The sequence below is a fragment of the Gopherus flavomarginatus genome, chromosome 6, assembly GCF_025201925.1.
Source record: "Gopherus flavomarginatus isolate rGopFla2 chromosome 6, rGopFla2.mat.asm, whole genome shotgun sequence".
NCBI classification, from domain to species: domain Eukaryota; kingdom Metazoa; phylum Chordata; order Testudines; family Testudinidae; genus Gopherus; species Gopherus flavomarginatus.
In genome coordinates, this window is record NC_066622.1 from 3,009,793 (window position 1) to 3,028,279 (window position 18,487).

The following is an 18,487-nucleotide window of genomic DNA, read 5'->3' on the forward strand; positions in this document are numbered from 1 at the left end:
CTGAGCTTTGTCTCTAATAAATGCAGTCACATTTTTTGTTAACTCTAACTGAAACTCTAATTTAGAGTGTTGTCCTTATGAGTCTATAGAGAGCCTGAAACAAGAGCTCTGAGAGATGGAAACATCTCAATGAGGTGTTTCCTAGGACGCCTTAGAGATGACAATTTAAACATTCACACTCTGAACTGTTTGACTGCTGATCACTTCAGCAGAAATATCCAGCGAACAAAGGAAATTTTCAAAGATGTTCAAATTCCAATGGAAAACTGAAGGCCCAAAAACAACTAGAAGCCTTGTGGCACCTTAAAGACAAACAAATTTATTAGAGCATAAGTTTTTGTGGGTTATGACCCACATCTTCAGATGTATGGAATGAAAATTACTGTAGGCAGCATAAATATACAGCACAAGAAAAGATGGGAGTTGCCTTACCAAGTGGGGGGGTCAATGATTCAGGCAGGGTGGATGTGTCCCATTCCCAACAGCTGACAAGAAGGTGTGAAAGTCAACAGAGTAAAAATTACTTTTTGTAGTGTTAACAATGCCAATTCCATCAGGCCCAAAGGTTCCCGGACCACTCTCCTTATGCAGTTATGCACTGTGCATTCAAAAACCTGCAGCATATTGAAAACTGGAAACGTGGTGACAGTGCTTTATTATTAGAACTTGCCAGAAAAAAACCATTGTTAATGAACAAGAGACTGTCGGTCTCTTACAGACCAGAACAATATGTTTCCCCCACAAAATAATCTCACTTTCAAATTTTTTGACCCAAAAAGTTTGGATTTTTCCTCAAAATTTTTTGAGACAAAATAAAATGAAAAATTTCAAAAGCACATTTTGAAACAAACATTTGTATTTCAAAAATGTCAGAAGGAAACCTTTTGTTTCATCTAAAAAAAGGGTCGTTATTTCATTTTGATTTTTGGAAACCAAATAAATTCAGTGTCTATTTTCAGTTTCTGGATTGTTGGAGTTTTCCCTCACACTCTCCTTTTTTTACTTCCTCTTCTTTTTTGCCAACAATAAAACAGTTGGGGAACAGTGAGCAGGTGTGTGAAAGTGGGGTGGAGGGAGGAAAATCCCATTTTCACATTTATTTACAGTTTTCCACCTTGAAAAACTGGAATACAAGAAGGTATGCAGTATAGAATACAATGGCTGGAAGCTGAAGCTAGACAAATTCAAACCACAAGTAAGGTATGAATTCTTAACAGTGAGAGTAATTAACCACTGGAACGATTTACCAAGGGTTAGGGTGGATTCTCCATTACTGACAATTTTAAAATCACGGTTAGATGTTTTTCCAAAAGATCTGCTGTAGGAATTGTTTTGGGGAAGTTCTGCGGCTTGTGTGATGCAGGACATAGGTGCCAGTGCTGTGGGTGCTCCGTGGCAAGAGCACCCATGGAAAAAAAAATTTGCTCAGCACCCACCAGTCACAGCTGTTTGGCGACTCAGGGAGGAGATTGGGGGACGGCGGAGAGCAGTAAGCAGCAGGCAGGTGGGGGCCTTGGGGAAGGGGTGTTGTGGGGATAGGAAGAAGTGGAGTGAGGGTGGGGCCTCAGGGAAGGGGCGGAGTGAGGGTGAGGCCTCGGGGGAGGGGGCGAGGCAGGGATGGGAAGAGGTGGAATGAGGGCGGGGCCTTGAGGAAAGGTGCAGAATGGGGGCGAGGCCTCAGGGCGGAGCAGGGGTGGCACACCCTCAAGTTAAAATAAAATCAGTGCCTATGATACAGGAAGTCAGACTAGATGATCACACTGGTCCCTTCTGGCCTTGAAAGCTATGAAAGATGCGGGGTCAAAGGGAGGGGAAAATATCCACTTTTCACACTTACATTTTTGTTATTCTTTTCCCATTGGAAAAACTAATGACCTTGACCCTGCAGTCACTGGTAAATAAATCTTAGGAGAGATCTATTTGTCCCTAAGTCAAGTCAGAACATTATGGGCAGTGAAAGATTCTCCAACCTGCCCCACTAATAAGCCTCCACCTTGCTCTGTTGTTGGCCACAAGGCTGCCAGCTAGAACCAGCTTTAGTGGTGATTTTGATTGTGTGGACACTCGTCCCTGAAAAGCGAGCAGTGAGATATCGTTCCTCACTTTGACGCAAGCGGTTGGCCAAATTCAGGGTGTTGTGGGTTGCTCCAGTTTTAGGAGGAAAAACTGATGAGAGAGCCAAATATTTTCTTTGATGCAATCTTGTTTATTTACAAAGAATGTACCAAGTCCCCTCTCCTTGAGCCCAGGAGGAGCCAAACACCAGGAGACAGTCTCTGCTTACAGCTCCAAGTGTCTTGAGCGACTACTAGAAGACCCCTTTGTAAGCTTCTCTCAGGGTCACGTGCAGTGCTTGTCCAGGGCGTGTCGGCCTCTGACTCTTACTTCCCACTCACACACTGCCCACTAGCATGGGGGGAAGCAAGTGGCAATGTCAGCCCAGCGCAGGAGGGAGGGCTGAGGAGAGCAGCTCGTGCCAGGCCAGTTGTGCATGGGCAGGTGGCAGGGGCCCTCAGGCTGGCCTCGTGTGCAGGGGAGAGAGAGGTGCATCTCAGACAGCCCTGCGGGCAGGTGGGGGGTGAGGGCCCTTGGGCCAGCCCCAAGGGGGGAAGCGCTGGGGAGAGAATGGGGGCTTGGGCCAGCCCCATGCGGTGTCCTGTTTTCCCTTTGGGAAAATATGGTCACCCTAATGAGGCACAGGCTAGGCCTCTATCACCATTATTAGTAGTCCTGATGGGACTCCCAGGGGGGAGAATAGTGAGACACTGCTTGTAATGGAGCCGATTATTGTAAATTAAAATGAAGCAGCTCTATCAGTTGCAGCTGGTTCTAAATTGCCAGTGCTTCCCCTCACTCCTGTTATTTTTCTGTTAAACTAATTACTTTGTATTGACTTTCTTCAGTGGGGGAAAAAACCCTGCTAAAACGATCTGCTGTACAGTACCCTGGGCTTCAGTCTCGGTTTACTTGGGGAGTACCGAACAGTTGTCACCTCAGACCCCAGCAATAGCATGAGAGGAAATATTGCATTGTCAGGCCATGCAAATGTAATGCCAACAGACGGAATTGAACCGGGGACCTCGGGAGCTTAGTGCATGAGCCTCTACTGCATGAGCTAAAAGGCAACTGGCTGTAGACCAGACTCATTTAAGTGGTATCGGTGCCACTAGATGGGACTGAGCCCCACCCCAGGAGGTGTGCAGGTTACACAAACACTGCAGTGTAAAGAAAAAAAAGGGTCTGGCTTCAGAGAAATGAGAAGTGCAGCAGCTGAGTGGTTCAGGTACTCCACTGCAATCCAGAAGAAGTACGTGTGAGTCCTACTCGATCTCACCACCTCCAGTTTGCCCATCTGGAAAATGGATACCAGATCCATTGGGATAGGGCAGGCAAAGGTGGTCAGATACAATGCTGGTCACATCGCTCCCTTGCGTACAGTTGGCTATGAAACCAGGGAGCCTTAACTGCACCAGCTCAGTGAGCCATTGGCTCGGGGGAACTTTGACTCTGGAATGAGTTTTAAGTGAAAACTTCAGTTACTTAGTTTTCTTCTCATCTCATCAATTTCAGGGAATCTAAATAGGATACTCTTCTCCCCACCAACATTAACGCGTCAAAAGTGGAATAGGCCTGAGGACAATCTTACCTTTAGGGAACTAGAATATACAAGAAGCACCTGAGCTACTGAGTAATTCCAAGAACAGGCAAATTAAACAGCTTTGGAGATCATGTTAGCACTAATCTTGTCTTTGTGACTAACTTGCTTGCCAATGACTTGTTGTCAAGGACAGGAAATGGCAAATACTCCAAAAGGCAAACAAAGCACATATCCTGGGGGGGAGAGGGTAAGAGCTCTTTTGCACTGATCAAATGAAAGCACTCGTCTCCATTACAAAAAAAGCCTAAATATGAGCAAGGGCTTCAAGCTAACATTTTGCACGTTTAAGGGAAAGACTGTGGAAACCTTGGAGCCAGGCTGCTCAAGCAGAACCAAGTCAGCAAAGGGTGAGAAGCAATAAAAGCAGTGATGGAATTGAGATAGACAGATGGGCCACAGGGCCATTAGACTGCATGATGATATGTAAAATGCCAAATATACATTACCTTCCAGACAAATTCTAGGTATAAAGGGCATGTATGTGATCATGAAGAATAGCTGTTTTAATACAGAGCCTTCTAATGACATCTAATTTGTTTCCATAGTCAGAATGATTCCCTTTGACATCTCCAGAGCTGATGGAAGGAAGATTTCAGTAAAATAAGTTACTGTTAATCAGACCTGGGTATGATGTTTATCCTGCGTATCGATTTCCCATTGAGCTATTGAGATAAGATGTGTTATGTATACAATACACAGAAAGTATAGTAAGGTCTTGGAGATTTCATATGTTGGATTGGCTAATATCGTGCAAGTTCTGAAAGGGCAGAAAATATTACAGACAGTGGAGTTTCCATCAAGGGAAATACATATGATTCTAAGATGTGGCATTCCATTTCCCTATTGAAAAATGTGTCCATTTTGGCTTATGGAGGTTGGATGCACTTAAGAAATATGCAGATATGTTGCCAGTCACTTTGCTACTGCACTCATGATAAGGATTTCAAAATACGAGACCATTACAGCATGATAGGATAAACCTCATGGTCCACTGAGAACACGATGAGTAGCATTAGTAAAAGTGGAAGCAATCTCAACTATTATACATTCATACATTAGATAATATAGGAAAATACCAGAATATTAGGCCCTCACTACATTACATATTCCAAGACCAGAACTGGAAATCCTAAAATACCATGAGAAAGGATGTTCTCACAGTGTTTACAACTAGGCCCACAAATCTCAGGAAAGCCTTTTTCCCTTGAGATTTCCAGATGATTTGATTTTCAGTCTTCAATTCTGTTGGTTCAAGTAGAATGAATAATTTGGATATTCTTCAGAAAGAGATGCACTCAGCTGAACTGAACTCCTCACTTGAACTATTGAGCTTTCCACAGCCCTGACCACCACCATCTGTGATAGGGACATTACATGAATACCCATACACCCTAGCAATAAATTGCTGCATGGGCAAGTACACTAAGAGGACTTCTGCTTCAGTATCCTCAGATGGAAGTATTCCTGCATGACCACGTGCAGTTCAGTTTGCTGAACTGACTCATTCTGCTCAATTCTCTGCATGATCTGAAGGCAAATGAGGCAAAGGACTGACCTGTGCTCATCAGCTAGTGGAAGAGTCAGGAAATGCCTTGCTACTCAGAAGGGGAATGTTTTTTTCAAGAATTATTTTGGCAAGACCAGAATGAAGTTCACAGCCTACGGGAAGAAGACAGTTCCACCAAAGTGAAAGTAGAGAAGTAGGCAGTGGGGGGGAAATACAGCTCTTTTGCCCTCTAGTGCACCAATTCACTACATTCTGTCCTATCTCACCCCCATGGGCTTGCACAAGATGTAAACGAGGAAGAGTTTGGCCCTTAGAGAGTTTAGAATACAGCACACTGATCTACCAGCAGGCAACAGTATGTTGCCATAAGGTAGTGTATAACCCCGAGGAATGGATTTAAGAACAGCTTATTAACTCTGCATGCTGTTATTTTTCATGGAGAGAACAATCCAATGCCCACTGACATTGCTGGGAGTCTTCCCATTTACTTCAATGGGCACTGAATCAGGTCTTAAATAACTTTCCTTGAAGAGTAAAATGGGAAGCTACTTTCAGGAGGCTCTGCAACTGTGCGCTTTTAATGAGTCCTCCACTGGGCTTTATACATAATGAGGCAGCACAAGAGCTTCTGTCAGCACCTCAGTACCTAGATGTGTTACAGTCAAAGCTACAACAAACCACTGACTGGAGACCTGAACTCTCGGCTTGTTTGGCTAAGCTCGCGGATTCACCATTGACCTCCAGTGCAGCCTGATTGAAAAGGAAGCTAGAACGCTGTGGAGTCTTATGCTTAGCTGCTTCCTTCATCCTCCAGAATGGCAAATGAACACTACAAGGTGTTCCTGTGCTGCTGAAATGATTTAATGTAATGTGCTGAAGGAGATCAGCAAGTCAAAATATCTTTCCGAAAGTGATTCTCTTGCTGTCTGTCTGACTCTCAGAGGGAGGAGAACAACAGATGGTGCAGCCGGAATACTGCTGCTGCTTTAAAAGTTTTACAAAATCTCCAAGTCATGGACTAATTCAGACTTTAGTTTTGATGAGGTACAATGCAGCAGGCTCAGCAGCAGCAGCAGCCCAGCCCTTTAACTTAGGTGCATTTGATCCCAAAGAGCATCTGGGGATTGGAGTCTCAGTGGCTCTCTTGTTTTTGCGTTCCTCTTTATTCATCATGTTTGCATTTCTCACCAGGCTAGGCAAGGAGCTTCTGTCTAGACAGAGACTAGAAACTTGAGCGTGGGGGAGAATAAGCCCAGTTACAGACACAGAACTGTTCACCTGAAATTAATTGATCTGAATATGGTTTGCATTGGTAGTAACTATTTGCAGAAATAGGACAGTGGTCTCAGTCCAATTACTGAGAATAGAGTGAGAGCACCCAGGGTTCTTCATCCCCAAACACATCACTAGGTGCTAAATGACACCATTTCTATCAGCGCTGGTAGACACTATGGATCTCATTGACAGGTAGACTGAGTTTCATTCCGTCCTCTAGAGAGGTCTCCTTAAAAAAGGCTGAGTCACCCATTGGATGGACAATGCCGGCATGTCTCCAGTCACCAAGGCTGTCAATCCAACATCAATGTTCATTAATAATGATGGTAACACAAGCCTGTTTTTTTCTGTTCTCTATGCACAGCAATGAAGAGCCCCACACTCACCGCAGTAAGAGAGTTATCACCCTCAACTTAACGCAGGATGATGTTTATTTTTATTATAGTAACAGCTAGTGGCTTCAGCTGAGATCAGGGCCCCATTGTGTTAGAGTTTCTACAAACACATAGTACTCCTTAATCGAGGTGCTCTGAGAGTGGAGAGACATTTCAGGATAATGTCTTCAAGGTCTTTAATACAGTGACCTCTGATAGCTACCTAGTACTCATGCTCATTATATCAACACAGAATGTAGCTCTTTGGTAGAGTTTACCCATTCATGCACAACTGAATCAATCTGTCATGTCATACTTTCACAACAGAAAAGAACCGATCCTCTATTGCAAAGCAGATATTCCTTGATAAAAACACCCTTACATTCCTTGATGGATAAATATAAAGATCTCATTTGCTTTTAAATCAAAGGAAAGAAATACAGATGATAATATTCATGTGTTTTGATTAAAGCCTTTTCCTAATAGCTATCCAGATCTTCCACGGCAGTTCCAATCTTCAAGAAACAAATAGAATTAATTGAGAAGAATGCCTCAAGATTGATACGAAATGGGTTTAAACCAAGAGTAAAATATAAAGGGCTTGATCCTGTAATTGCTTTAAGAAAGAAACTTAACAGTCACGTGTAAGTTGTCTGCAGGGTTGGGCTCCAAATAATTTCAGGAAAACGGGAGAGTTAAAAAAATGAGACCTTTAGTCTTCACTGTGACAAAGTGCCATGGTGGTTCATTAGCTGTCCCCAGGAAATAAACAAATCCCAGGGGGTCTCACTGCAGAGACAGAGGGAAAGCGTATTCCGAATCTAGTAGGTTTTTTCATTACTAATGATTCTATAAATATTTAAAAGTAATCAAGCAGAGGCATCTGAAGTATGCACTAAGATACGTATGCCTAAATCAAGTGATTCATTGGAGGAAACATGTCAGGAAAGGCATTTTGGGACTGGATGTTTTTCTTTCTTTTTCTTCTTTTGTAATTAAGTTTTCCAATACTGAACCATAAAGAAAGTATAAATATGCACGAAGAAAAAGAGGCATCATCCAACACAACCTGTTGGTCAATCCCATAAAAACATACCAAGCAATAAAGACGTTGTCACAATTCAGGGCAATTGCATCTGTATTCTCCCTCCATGGACAAGCCAGGACACCCACTCTAGGTTCCTAGCTCCTCAGCCATCCCCCGTCTTGGGTAGAGACACACAACTCTCTCTGGCTCCTGACTCCAGGCCACACAGTTCCCTGCCTTCACTGTGAGTTTCACGGTAAATCAAACTGCTTCAGCAGGCCTGCTTTGCTTTCTCCTCAGAGGCTAGTGTAATTGTCCACAGTTAATCCACCACACAATTTTTCTAAGCAAGCACATTTATTCTGAAGATAAAAGCATTTCGGAGACAACATACTGCATGCATGCTAATACATACTGCATGCATGCTAACAGCTTTCCATACATCCCCCCATTCCCAACTCCAGTCATCGCTTGGGCAGATGACCCATCCTTCGACCTACCAAGGGGTTTTCTGTGGTTAGAAGTCCATAACAATTGTTAGCTCAGAACGGGCACTCCTGTAAATCTGAGAGTTCCTCCTTTATACAGTTTGTGCCTTTGATCTTGGGGCTTTGGGAACAGCAAACAATTGTCCTCCCTGCACGGCGTAGCTTCAAAGGGCTGGGTTTTGGCATAACCAGAGGCAGAGGGGATGGTGTAAAATTGCATTGACCTTCTCCTAGCGATTTCCCAGAAACTCAGCTTCACACTATTGTCCCAACAGTTCATTGTCTGCCTCATTGCCCAATGTAGTCCTTTGATCACCCAGACCCACAATATTACAGAATCTTTGCATTTAATACACTGGACTCCAAAGATACTTAAACCTAATTCAGTCAAATCTCCCAAAGTATAGGGAATTCCATCTGTCATAGACACATTATTTTCTACCTTTAAATATTCCCCTTATACCTTAAAATAGTGTCAGGGGACAGAATCTCCAAGCCTCACACCCAAATGCAGGATAAATGGGATTTATCTAAGAGGACTCAACCTACTGAAGTCCTGATTCCCATTCCTCTGCTCAAACCATTACTCAACAACAGGGCTATTCATTCCCAAGACAACCTGGGGCAGGAAGAGTGGGGGGAGACATCAAGAGAATGCGGCTCCTTTCCAACATCTTGTCTCCAGAAATCCTAGAGACTGATGCCTCAACATCTGGGCACGTTCTTCACTTGTCAAAGAGTGAAGAGTGTCACGGGACTTGCCAGCAATCTACCGAGCATAAACAGATGACAACGCGTCACAGTCTGGAAGGCTCTAAATCAGTTAAAGGTACTTTGGAGATTTACGTTAGCATGTGTTGAACCAAAGCTGTGATCAGGACTTTGCAGAGAATCCTACACAATAGTTACAGAGCATTTGCTTATCTTGCAGTGTGGTTGGGTTTGGTGTACACTTTAATGAGATGTCCCTGTCAAAATGCTTTGTGACAAGTAGACTGAGCAGCACATATACACAGGCTATATGTGAATGGGGCTTTGGGACAATTACAGAATAGTGTCTATGTTTGCAATCCAAAATATAGCTCTTTTTATCAGCCTCCCTTATGTAAACTAATCAACACTTACACCTAGGATACTGATTGACCTCAGACTATGTTCCAGGGGAGTTGGGATCTGAAGAGCACACCCACAGCCTTATCTCACTGGTTAGCAGTCAACCTGTTACAGAGCGGCAGCCTGCCAATACAGAGTGATCTGCTGACCTGTCAAAGATCCACACATGGATCTTCCTGACAAACCGATACATCCTTTTGTGACAACATGAGGTTGTGCTACAGTACTGGTCAGTTTCAACCCCTTCCCCCCGAAACTACACACCTTCAATAGCCAGCTTTCGTGTTTAAATACTGTGATAATTTCTGGTTCCCCAACACTCAAAAAATACCAGAAAGATTGTATCCACTGCTCTTACAGTAATGTATTGCTTAACAAAACAAACAAATAGAATTTTGTCTTAAACAACTTAAGCTGGGTCTAAATGACAGTTTTTTGGCATGATACAGTCTAACTTCATACAGTTTAAAGATTTGAAATCCTGACCTAACTACAGTCATTGAAAAGCACATGTGGCTAATTATCAATATTTGAACAACACTGGGGTTTAAATTCATCCTCAAAAGGATATATATGTCCATTTAAAGCCAGATTGCTGTCTGATTTTTCTTTTTGTTCACTATTGCTACAAACATCACCCACATCTGCTATAACTGAAAGCAATGAGAAAGAAATATCTTGTTTCGTTTGTTCACTTTTTTCCATTTGACAGTACTTAGCGCATAGTCTGCTTCACTGTGCTTTACCTGTGTGTGTGGGTTTTACATGCAGCAACGGGGAAAGAAAAGTATGTTTAAAAATTGGAAAATGTCATTGTAAAACAAAACTAAAAAAGGCAGACGAACTCAGAGACTGATGCGGTATCTAAAACTATTTTTAACACATTTTAAAAATATTGATTGGATTTCAAGTTGCTGATATTCCTTCAATCACAACAGTACACAAGTACTGCCATGATGAACTCATTTGGTCTACTTGTGCATAGTTGGTTACATGTGTTTTCCAGGATCAGAACCCCCATCCATCCCATAACTCTCACATATACATTACTGCCAAAGCTAATATTTCACTGCCATAATCATTTTACATAGTCATAACATTTAGAGATGATCCAAAACATGGTATAACATTTTTCATTGCGGAATGTGTAAATAACACCCTATAGGGAAGCATCATCATAGGCACATCACAAAGGGGAAAAAAGTGCAACAGCAGAAAAATATAATGAATTCTTCCTAAAACAGATGGCGTGGTGTCAAAAAAAGTTGACATTAATAATTTTCAGGAAGGAATAAAGTTTGTACATTTAAGTGTGTTGATTAGAATTGTTGTTTAACTCATTCAGATTGTTATCTGCTGGGGAAAGTGGTAATGCCCAATACAAATGTTAATTTCAAAAAAAATCAGTAATTACATGAAAATGTAATTGATTATGGCTCCAATCCTGCAATCGGAGCCACGTGCATATGTATATCAAAGACACACACATCTATTCTGCTTAATTTTGATCTCTAGGGCTGAACTATGAGCTTGCCTTGTTTTGTGGCCCCTGGAGCAGGCCAGGAGGCAGACAGTGACTCTGAGATTGGTAATCAGCCTCCTGGGTTTCTCCTTGCTCTGAGGGGGGAGTTCCCTGCACCAAGTCTATGGCCAATGAAAGCTATTTTCCTCACAGAGCTGGCACAGCTATGATGACCCCTGTGTTGGGGCATGGTGCAACTTCCCATTCCCCACCCTGGCCTTCCCACTCCTGCTTGCATGCATGAGGGATGGAACGTGAGAAGAACAGGAGTACCTGTGGCACCTTAGGCCCGGTCTACACTGGGCGGGGGGATTGATCTAAGATACGCAACTTCAGCTATGAGATACACAACTTCGCAGCTCCCATTGGCCCGGAACAGCGAACCACGGCCAGTGGGAGCCGCGATTGGCCAGACCTGCAGATGGGGCAGGTAAACAAACCGGCCTGGCCTGCCAGGGGCTTTTCTTACACAAGTGGCGTCCCCTGTTTGAGAAACCCTGGCATAGCTGACATCGACGTATCTTAGATCAACTTAGATGGACTTACTTCGCGTCCTCGGGGCATGGGATCGACTGCCGCTGCTCTCCCATCGACTCTGCTTCCGCCTCGTGCCCTGGTGGAGTTCCGGAGTCGACGGGGACAAGATGCAATACATCGATCCCTGATATATCGATCACTACCCGCCGTACCCTTAGAGACTAACAAATTTATTTGAGCATAAGCTTTCGTGGGCTACAGCCCACTTCTTCGGATGCATAGAATGGAACATATAGTGAGAAATATATATACACATAGAGAACATGAAAAGTGGAAGTAGCATGTGAGACTGCATCTTCCCCTGTACAACTACTCACAGCGAGGGTAGCTCACATGAACTTAAGGGGTCGCCCAACACTTCATTACAGCCCTGTGCATTGCATAATTTGCTCCTTCGCTTGCAAGAAAATCCATACACTATCCTGTTTAGTGTTCTGTAATCACCAGATTCTTTGCCAGCAGTTTAAAAATTCAAATGTGGTGGCATTCACTTTAAATAATGCCACTTTATCTAGGGCAAGACCTGGCTCATTAAGTTGATTAAACTGACACCCACTCTGATCTAGCAATAAGATCTTTGAATGAGACCTACCTCATCATAGACACTGTCATTTCTGCTGAAGTCTCCAACCTTTCTTGGAAGTACATGGACATGAACGTGCTGAAAATTCAAAAACAACAAACAATGGTGATTATCTCGATAATTTTTGCAGGCTGACAGTGATGTTTTCCTGACACTCTATTACTACACACTGGCTCCCACTCTATTCTTATCATAGGAAAAAAATGTTACCCTGTTCTATAACTGTACTGCAAATCTTCGGAGACTACATAGGATGAAAAACATGAGAAAGCAACTTTGCTGTAATATGAGCTTTTGAGTGAAATGCCAGAAAGTTTAGGAATTATTCAGAGTTGTCAGTCTGAGCTGTATTTAGTCAGCGCTTTGAAATGACAGCATATCTTAAAGCTGACTGTTGTGACTTTGAAACTGACAGGAATAAGAATTTGCCAACTTCGGACTGCATTAGAAGGTAGATAGCAGGTGTAAGCCGGGGACTGCAGGGTTAGGGTTACATAGTGTTGGCTCGGCAGTGTTCTGAGAAGACTACGCGATAAAGGAAATTCTCCTCAGACTCTGCTGTCAAACCACACAGCTGTTCAGGTAGCAATGGTATTGTGGGGAGGTCACATGGGGATGTACAGAATGCCTAACAGAATGTATTTTGCAAGACTAAAAAAAGACATATTAAAGTTTTGCTTTTACAACATCTTCCAAGAAAGTGGAACCTGAACGTTGCTGGTATAATCTGTGGTGGAGCATCCTGGTGGCATAAAACCCACTGAGAGTCCAGGTTCTGGGAGTGCAAAGGGCTCACAACTCTTATGAGGAAGAATAGTTAAGGGATGAGCACAGCCAGAAAGGGCGTGTGGAAATGACGAAGCCCACAGATGTCAATGGGAGTCTTTCTATTGTCTTCAATGAACAAGGGATCAGGCCCCAAAGTTCCCTCCATATTCGGCAGAACCCCGGCATTGGTAGCTGCAAGAGCACCACTCTCCATCAAAAGCATTTCTTCCTTGTTAGCTGCTTTCAAGAGGTGTGATGTATTGTTGACATCAACAGCTCGACTAAGATTGGCCCTGTTGTTCTATGGAGAGAAAGGGGCTATATTTAATCATGAACTCCAGGGAAAGATGGATAACTAAATAATTTCAAATAAAGAAAAGGAGATAAAATTCAAACAGGTGAACCCTCATCTTTTAATAATTATTACTGCTAAGAATCCTCACACCTGAGCTTGTGGAGAGCTTAAGACTAAGCTTGTGCATGACTAGCCTGGCGAACAGCAAACGAGGCTATTGCAGCATATTTCAGCATCCGAGAAGAAGTGCTAAGGTGAATGTACATGCAGCCCAACTGAGAGACACTCCTACAGGATTGAAGCCTTTTGCCAGCTGGCTCTAAATTCAACCATGAAGCCTATCACAGATACTGCTACTACTGAGGCAAACAAATAGGTAATTGAGTCCTAAAGTTCAAATATGCCTCTGGACAAGCTAGAGAAGGAGTGGGAGAGGGGCAGAGAGCGAGCGAATTAAAGTCCAGCTGCAGCAGCCTGTGCATCTGTGGCCACAGCAGTAAACCTCACAATCTCTCTCAGATATCTCTACAGCACCCATTAGAGTGATATCTGAGCCTATACTAGAAATTATACCACAGCCATGGGATAATGAGCATTCATATAATGCTTTCCAGTTTGAGCCTTTAACAGCTCCTCTCCTCTCCCCCAGCCCAGTGGGTAGCTAAGTATATCGCTAATCGTTCACAGTGGGAACCCTCGGATACAATGCCCAAACTCCTTCCTGATGTAACTCACTGCAGTCAGTCTGAAACTCACTTTTGTCCCTGACTCCCTCCATAGCATTAGACAAGTCATGTCAGTCAGTCTGGCCCAACTCTATCTTGGATTCAGCCCCACTGGCTGCAGCAGCAGCTGGCCCAGGGAAGCTCCTGTGATGTGTACAAAGGAAGATTCAGGAGCTGGAGGCAGCCATTCTCAGCAGAGAGCTGTCCTCCGGGGGCTCCCCTGCCAGCAGAGAAGCCACACGAAGAGCATCAGGCCAAACTCCCCTTTGCAAAGGCTTTTCCAGGATGGATTGAGGGGGCCACAAAATGGCAAGATGGCTTTGCTTTCTCTTTTCCTGCTCTCTCTTTTTGTAACCCGTCCCTGAAAACAATCCTTCAATTTGTCATTGGGGAGGGAGAGCAAAGGGTCCTAGACAGACTAGGATTTAGCTGGTGATGATCCTGCTTTGAGCAGGGGGTTGGACTAGATGATCTCCCGAGGTCTCTTCCAGCCCTGATATTCTATGATTCTATGTTTGTACAAAGCCTCATACTCAGTGCCTAGATAGGGTGGAGCTGGGGGCATCAGAAGCAGCCCTGAGTGCTTTATGCAAAGTGTTATCCGGATTTTGCCCCAGTATCACCCGCTGAGCTGCAAATCAACCCCCAGTGATGAACCGCAGAACACACAGCTCAAGTGCAGACTGAGCCCAAAAATCAAAATTATTTTGCCTGTTTGTTTGGTAGGAAATGTACACACTGCGATACGGTGTTGGCTTCAGTCCATGAGAAGCCTTTGCTCACTGGAATAGAGAGAAATTACAGAAGAGGTTTCAGTTAGCAAGGTAGTCTGAATACCTCTCCCTTTCTTCCTAGACTGCCCTAGAGAAAGCGGAGGCATACCCTACTGTTTATGCTGAAGAAAAATAATACAGAAAAATAATAATCAGGTTACAGCTGAAGATGCTTTTTGTAGGTTAAAAACTGTGTTTTTTGAGTAATACATCAGTGATAGTGTACTGATAGTGGATTATACTAATATATCATGAAAGCGATAGTGCTGGTATGATGTATTAGTGCAATACATCATCTGGGCATCATTGCTCTGATGATCTATTGCTCAAAACCACACTGCAAGCTGAAAGTTGCTCGTTGGTACCACTGGGCCTTCAATTTTACATTTGGAAAATTAAGGATTTTCAAGAAAAAGAAGAGAATGGAGCTTAAAGGTTGTGCTGGAAATTTCACCGGACCAGAAAGATTTTGGGGTGCTTCTTCAAATTAAAATGTACACTATATTCTGTAAATAACCTGCCATTCAGTTTCTCTCCTTCTGGAACACAGGTCTTGATAGTTCCCTGACACTGGAATGTTGGAATGCATTTCTGTCCATTTGTCTATAGCCTTATATCAGCTAGCTAGTGGTAGATAAAGACAAACAGAGCTATTTTTAATAGTTGTTTTCATTTCTGTGGGAAAGTGTCCCCAAGTATATTTGGGATAGGTACTATATATGACAGAGACACACAATCTGGGCAATTCAAATAGGAACATGGTCCAAACCCTACTGAAGTCAATGGGAAGGCGTCTATTGATTTCAGTGGACTTGGACTCAGGCTTTAAGACTGAAAAAAGCAGTAAGATACAGTGCACGCTGACTTTCACTGTAAATGTTCCCTACTGTGACCCTCTATCCAGGAGGGCTGCCTGCAATTAGAATTAAAAAGGAGAAATGCAAAAGATACACCAATTGTATTAAAAAAAACAACCCCTGCCCACGTTTATATCAGCATCTGGGCCACTTAAAAACAGTAGGACAATTGCATGGTTCATTCCCCTTTACTATTTGCATTACGATTTTATGGAACGCGATATGTTGTAGAACAAAATCTAACTACCCTATTTACAAACCAAGGGGGATGCTTTTCAGATGAGGTAACCACAACCAAGTAAGAAAGCAGGTGCTTTGACTGCAGATATCCGAGATACCTTTTTTTAATGCTCTGAAAAGAACATAGAGGACAATCTGAATTCGCTCTACTGCTTGTGTAGTCAAGCAGGAGCTGTGAGGTACAATTACATTTGAAGTGGTTTCCTTCTCTTCTGCTTTCCTGAGAAAATAAGGGGATAAAATAGCAGAGTGGACCTGGAGGTGGCATGTGGTGAGAAACATCTGGGACAGGGACCTTACACCTTCTTTATTTGCCTTCCAATTTAACAGCTTTCTAGATGGTTTTTTGTGTATTTTTTTTTATGGTTCTTCATTCATTTTTTCTTTCACTAAGGCCTTGATCCAGCAAGGCCCTTAAGCACTGGCTCAACTGCTGCATGTAAATAGAATCATTAGGTTGATTGATTCAAGGGGACGATTCACATGCTGGAAATTACGCACGTGCTTTACTGCCTTGCTGGATAGGGGTCTATGTTTAGTTCTCAGACGCCACCTGACAGCCAAAGACTAAGCGCCAGATCCTCCTGTGTGACCTGGATGGTCTGAGACTCTTCAATGGCACAGAACATCCCTACAAGATGCTTAAGAGCCATCTGAAAATTCCCCCTGGTCACAAAGACAGCGTGAGCTTGTGATTAGAGCACTGGGACCCTGTCCTATTCCAGTCTGCCGCTTACATTGGGCAAGTCACTTGACATCTCCATACCTCAGTTTCTTCTCCCACCCTTCATCAATCTTGTCTCTTTAAATTACAATTTCTTCATGGCAGGAAGTGTTTCTGTACAGTGCCTAGCACAAAACCACCCTGATTTCATTTGGGGCCTCTAGGCACCCCTGTAATAGAAATAATAAATAATAATAGCAGCTCATGCACCTCCCTCCTATCTACGCCCTGGGGCAAGGGCTATGGCCAGTGTCATCCCTATGGCTGGGATCCCTGAACGGCACTCTAGGGCCATGGGCAGATAGCATAACATAAAGCAGCCCTGAGGTTGCTCTACTTTACACTGGTAAAAATGGCCAAATGGCTTCCAGAATAGGGAGGGAAGATGAGAAGATAGGGTGGAGAGGTGGCTTTTAACTTCCTTCCTGACCTGCACCGAGCTGCAGCTGAGCTATGCTCAGGAGCTGGGCCTATGTCTTCTTTGCCTATAATCCATGACGATCTGTCAGATTAGATTACTCGCTGACCTCAGAGCCTCTTAGTAGTTTCACAGTGTTCTCTTCCAGTGAATTTAGCTCGGGAGAGAGGTAACAGATCAACAGCCCTTGGAAGCTGAGGTCCAACCCGAATTCATAGAAAAAGTGTAGTAGGGGGACTAATTGTGTTCATGCTCGTCCCACCCACCCCAGGGTAATTAATGTGCCCCACTCTTTTTTGGAAGGATCACAAGTAGCGAAGAGAGCAGGTCACTCTCTAGATCCCACGCCCTTCAACCGTCAGCCCCGCCTCACTCCACCGAACAGCTTCCAATCACTGCTGAGCTGCATTTTCTTTTTCTTAAAGAGCGCTCTTTGGTTTCCCATTATTTTGATACAACAATCCATGGTACTGACATCAGGACAGAGATGTGTGAATTTACACTTGCAGTGTTTTGTGTGTTTAACTACTGGTTTTGTTTCTGTTCTGTGTGCCAGTCACAGAAGAAATCCCCCAAATGCTCTTTTTAAGACCTTCAGAAAGTAATGCCTTTTAGACTGCAAGCTCTCCCGGGCAGGGACTGCCCCCTCTCCCGTTCGAAAGGTGCTGACCACATTTTAAGTGCTCCCTCAATATGAAGAATGATCAAAAAACACCAATTGCTACTGGGGAGATTGATCAGACTGCACGACAGGAAGCAGTGACAGCCCCATCACTTGACAGCCCAGAATGCCCTGTAAGAAGCAAGCTTGCATGGGCCAGGGAACTGACTAGATCCAGCAGATCTTTGCCATCTCCAACGTTTGTGTTTCAATGAAGGAATCTTAGGCTCAGGGCTATGCAAAATTTTCAATGTGACTTTGGAAGTGGCAGGCTGCCTAGGTCATTCAAGAGTGCATTAATCTCTCTAATATTGAAATCTGGCAAAGAGGCAGGCGTTTGTGGGAATTATACCTCTAAAGAATCATACCAGTGAGCGTGAGCTGCAAAATACTTGCAAAAATCTTAGCCAAGAAAACTGGAGCCTGTTTTCCTAGAGATAATTCATCCGGGTCAGGTGAGTTTTGTTTTAATATTACAGGCCATGCACAGAGTGATGCCTATAGCTAAGGTGGTATACATATATAAAGAGAGAATCAGTCCCCTTGCATTAGTTATAGAAATGTCTGTTGATAGGCTAGGAATAGCTTGCAGAAGTGGATGCTGAAGGTGATTTTGGCAACAGATGGAATGCTAAAGACAGGTGTTGAATCAGCCATCATTAACACATGGCACCGTGAAGGATATAGAAGATCCTGTACTATTTTATTACTATTATGTGTGCCATTTGCCTGGTTGTTATACTGCTTGTTGGAGGTTACAAGGATAACTTTCAACAGGAAAGGAAACAATAGCCCAGCTAAGAGTTTGTCGGCACTCATCTGGGGCTATTAACTGTAATAAGTTACATCCAGCCACCACTGGCGGGATGCATAAACTGGTTCAGGAGGCCCAGGACAAGGAACTGGGGGCCCTGAAGACAGAGAGGGAACCTCAAGGGTGGC

General features: G+C 43.5%; 1 protein-coding gene across 11 annotated transcripts in view; it reads right to left on the reverse strand.

Annotated features, from left to right (window-relative positions):
- FHIT (fragile histidine triad diadenosine triphosphatase) overlaps nucleotides 1-18,487 on the reverse strand; it is a 1,116,384-nt gene that overhangs the window by 141,918 nt on the left and 955,979 nt on the right. For 10 of the 11 annotated variants that reach the window (XM_050957599.1, XM_050957598.1, XM_050957591.1 and 7 more), the window contains one exon: nucleotides 12,094-12,162. The exons of the other annotated variant lie outside the window; for it this stretch is intronic. In XM_050957599.1, the coding sequence (XP_050813556.1) occupies nucleotides 12,094-12,162 (69 nt within the window). The remainder of the gene's footprint in view (nucleotides 1-12,093; nucleotides 12,163-18,487) is intronic. 11 annotated transcript variants of the gene reach the window in all.